The sequence below is a fragment of the Otolemur garnettii genome, unplaced genomic scaffold (assembly GCF_000181295.1).
Source record: "Otolemur garnettii isolate 467f Iridium unplaced genomic scaffold, OtoGar3 scaffold00025, whole genome shotgun sequence".
Taxonomy (NCBI): Eukaryota; Metazoa; Chordata; class Mammalia; order Primates; family Galagidae; genus Otolemur; species Otolemur garnettii.
Window position 1 is genome coordinate 20613851 of NW_003852420.1, and position 4142 is coordinate 20617992.

Genomic DNA, 4142 nt, shown 5'->3' on the forward strand with positions numbered 1-4142 from the left:
AGGGTTGCAAGAGGCTCAGGAGGTAGCTTCTGCAGACCTCTGTAACTTTGGGAATTGCTTGTGAATGATATCTAAATTTGGAATCACTTCTCAGCCTTTTGGCCAGGACCAAGTGTAATATCTAAATTCTGATCTTTTTGTGAGCCCTGGGCCTGAAGCCAAACCACCCAAGGGCTGGCTTGATAACCCCTCTCTGTTCCTCCCTGCAGCACGCCTGCGGACAGCATGTGGGGGGCTCTGTTGCCCCGGTCTTGGCTGCTGCTGCTACTGCTGCTGCTGCTGGGGTGTGGGCCACAGGCGTCCTCTGGTGGTGGGGCAGCCGGCTACGCCCCAGTGAAGTACATGCAGCCCATGCAAAAGGGACCTGTGGGACCACCCTTCAGAGAGGGCAAGGGCCAGTACCTGGGTGAGAGCGCCCCACCTTACAGTGCCTCAAACAGTTCCTAACCACTGAACTTCCTGCCTTCTTGACCCCCCATCATATTTCACTGGGGGTCCACACAGCCCCTCAATCCCCACCAAAGATCTTCCCATCTCCACTGTACTTTCTGATGACCCAGAGGGCCTGGAAACAGGGTGAAGAGGGTGGCACGGAGGGTCTTCCAAGCAGGGAGGAGCAGGGAAGTAAATGTGGAGGCAAGGGTGGGGTGGTGGTGATAGGCCTGCTCCAGCTGTCTCTAACTTGGGCTGCTGGTGCCACCTGGTGGCCACTCCATGCCCCCCCCCGTCGGTCATGCCAAGGTCATGGGGAAGACCCAGCCTGAGTAGGTTGGGTGCTAGGGACCCTGGGTAACGACCTTGTAGCCCCCAAGATGGCTGCTGGACCACCCTAAACTCCACCTTCCATGAGAGCAGGTGGCATGTGCAGAGGAGCGGCTGGGAGTGGCCTTCATGAGCAGACTCAAGTGTGGTGGATAGGTAGAAGGGTGCTGTGTCTCCACTGTCCAGGCTCCTGATTGCCTCCTTCTCTCTTTCAGAAATGCCTCTACCATTGCTGCCAATGGACCTGAAAGGAGAGCCCGGCCCCCCAGGGAAGCCCGGGCCTCGGGGCCCGCCTGGCCCTCCTGGATTCCCGGGAAAACCGGGCACTGGAAAGCCTGGGCTCCATGGGCTGCCTGGCCCTGCTGGCCCCCCTGGCTTCTCCCGGATGGGCAAGTCTGGTCCCCCAGGGCTCCCAGGCAAGGTTGGACCACCAGGGCAGCCTGGGCCTCGGGGGGAGCCAGGAATACGAGGGGACCAGGGCCTCCGTGGGCCTCCAGGGCCCCCTGGCCTACCTGGCCCCTCAGGCATTACTGTTCCTGGAAAACCAGGTGCCCCAGGGGTGCCAGGGCCCCCAGGATTCCAAGGGGAGCCAGGGCTCCAGGGGGAGCCTGGACCCCCAGGTGATCGAGGCCTCAAGGGGGATAATGGAGTGGGCCAGCCAGGACTGCCTGGGCCACCAGGGCAGGGGGGTGCCCCGGGACCTCCCGGCCTCCCTGGACCAGTTGGCTTAGGCAAACCTGGTTTGGATGGGCTTCCTGGGGCCCCCGGAGACAAAGGTGAGCCTGGGCCTCCTGGGCTTCTGGGCCCCAGGGGGGAGCCAGGAGCTGTGGGCCCTAAAGGACCCCCTGGGGTAGATGGTATGGGAGTGCCAGGAGCATCAGGGGTTCCAGGACCACAGGGCCCAGCAGGGGCCAAAGGGGAGCCTGGAGCCCGGGGCCCCCCTGGGCTGATAGGTCCCACTGGCTATGGGATGCCAGGACTGCCAGGCCCCAAAGGGGACAGGGGCCCAGCTGGGGTCCCAGGGCTGTTGGGGGATAGGGGTGAGCCAGGTGAGGATGGGGAACCAGGGGAGCAGGGCCCACAGGGCATTGGTGGGCCCCCTGGACTTCCTGGGTCTGCAGGGCTCCCTGGCAGACGTGGACTCCCTGGACCTAAGGGGGAGGCAGGGCCTGAAGGACCCCCAGGAATACCTGGACTTCGGGGTGACCAGGGGCCTGGTGGACTGGCTGGGAAACCCGGGCTCCCAGGTGAGAGGGGACTTCCTGGGGCCCATGGACCTCCTGGACCAACTGGGCCCAAAGGTGAGCCAGGTTCCACAGGTCGCCCTGGAGGGCCAGGGGTAGCAGGGGCCCTGGGGCAGAAGGGTGACTTGGGACTCCCTGGGCAGCCTGGCCTGAGGGGCCCCTCAGGAATCCCAGGACTCCAGGGCCCAGCTGGTCCTATTGGGCCCCAGGGTCTGCCAGGCTTGAAGGGTGAACCCGGCCTGCCAGGGCCCCCTGGGGAGGGGAAAGTGGGGGAACCTGGCACAGCTGGGCCCACGGGGCCCCCTGGGGTCCCTGGCTCCCCAGGACTCACAGGCCCTCCTGGGCCTCCAGGGCCTCCTGGACCCCCTGGTGCCCCTGGGGCCCTCGATGAGACTGGCATCGCAGGCTTGCACCTGCCCAATGGAGGCGTGGAGGGTGCCGTGCTAGGCAAAGGCGGCAAGCCTCAGTTTGGCCTGGGCGAGCTGTCGGCCCACGCCACGCCAGCCTTCACCGCGGTGCTCACCTCGCCTTTCCCTGCATCAGGCATGCCTGTTAAATTTGACCGGACTCTCTACAATGGCCACAGCGGCTACAACCCAGCTACTGGCATTTTCACCTGCCCTGTGGGCGGTGTCTACTACTTCGCTTACCATGTGCATGTCAAGGGCACCAACGTGTGGGTGGCCCTGTACAAGAACAACGTGCCAGCCACCTACACCTACGATGAGTACAAGAAGGGCTACCTGGACCAGGCATCTGGCGGGGCTGTGCTCCAGCTGCGGCCCAATGACCAGGTCTGGGTACAGATGCCCTCGGACCAGGCCAACGGCCTCTACTCCACCGAGTACATCCACTCTTCCTTTTCAGGATTCTTGCTCTGCCCCACATAACCCATGGGGGCCCCTGATGCCCTGGCCTCCTCATCTTTAGTGGTAGAGTGACATTTTCAGTTACCAAGAATCTCCATTTAAAGAAAAAAAAACCCAGGTTGAACAAAGGCAGCCACAGAGTGGCATGGCCTTGGCCTGAGGAGACTGACTTGCTTTCTCTCTACGTGCAGGCTGAGATTGTCACCAGAAGGGGCTGGCCTGAGTTCCTTTCCCCTAAATGTCTATGCAGCGTTGGGCTTGCACCCCATCCCTGCCCTGTCTACAGGCAGGGCCCTAGGGCATGTAGCCCACCCTGTGTAAGTCCTGGACTCTGCTGGGTCTTGAAGGAGCTGAGGAGGCTGAGCTCTGCCACCCATCCCCTGGGGGACAGCCCTTCCTACTGGCCCCCAGATGGCACTTGCTCAAGGAATGGGGCATGGCCTCCCTCACAGTCCTTTAGCTGGGGCTCTCCCAGCTCCTCCACGTCCTACAGCATATGACACTGGGGTTCCCTGAGTTTTTGTTTCCCTTTAGGGGAAAGGGAGAGGAGAGTGAGCATCGAGGTGGCCAGGGTAGACAGCCTGTGAGGTCTGCAACCCCAACGGCAATGCTGTGGCATCAGGCCTGTTCATGGTGGGCACAGCAGTGTAGCTGTCTACGTGCTCCTGGGAGAGGTCACCTCCCTTGCACTGCTTCAGCTACAGCCATGAAAGGTAGTTTGTGAGGGTAGTGGAATGGATCCTGGGCAGGCAGTGGATCTGCACACCCATCCCTGTCTACAGGGTTGTCCCCTTCAGCCCTAGCTTTGTCTAGCATCAGGGCAGTCGCACAGGCCGCAGGGGACAGCCACAGCTGACAGATAAAACTCTCTAAAGTGTCTAGCAGTGTGTAGTGCAGATGGCGGCAGGAGGCACGGCTGATAACCAGCAAACGTAAGTGTGCCTCCCCTCTCTCCTTCCACCTGTGGAGAGGGGGGCTGATTTTCTCATACAACAATGTAAGGGGATGCTTGTCACCCCCAACCCAGGTATCTCCAAAGCAGAGAGCCTCTTGTTTGACTCTCTGAACAAGGTGCGCACAAGCTCGGGGATGGAGAAGGATCCCACTTGCTTTTCCTTAATAAGAAACATGTGGTGGGTGGGTCCGTATACTAGAGGGGTTAATCTGTGGGGGCTTCCTCTTCTTCCACCCTCTGGTTCCAATTTCCTGTTTTAAGCAGGATTAGGGCCCCGGAGGCCCAGGCTTTGAGAGAGAGGATGCCAACAGG

At 61.3% G+C, this 4142-nt stretch overlaps 1 protein-coding gene across 1 annotated transcript; it reads left to right on the top strand.

The window, feature by feature from the left end:
* Window positions 1-225: 225 nt before the first annotated feature.
* On the top strand, window positions 226-2896 carry COL8A2 (collagen type VIII alpha 2 chain). The gene is made up of 2 exons (XM_003788174.2): window positions 226-406; window positions 978-2896. The coding sequence occupies exons 1-2, from the start codon at window positions 226-228 to the stop codon at window positions 2894-2896; spliced, it is 2100 nt and encodes a 699-aa protein (XP_003788222.1).
* Window positions 2897-4142: the final 1246 nt, after the last annotated feature.

Coding starts and splice junctions, on each gene's coding strand:
- COL8A2 (XM_003788174.2), top strand. CDS start 226: ATGTGGGGGGCTCTGTTGCCCCGGTCTTGGCTGCTGCTGCTACTGCTG. Junction 407..977: donor GGGCAAGGGCCAGTACCTGG/GTGAGAGCGCCC, acceptor TCTCTCTTTCAG/AAATGCCTCTACCATTGCTG.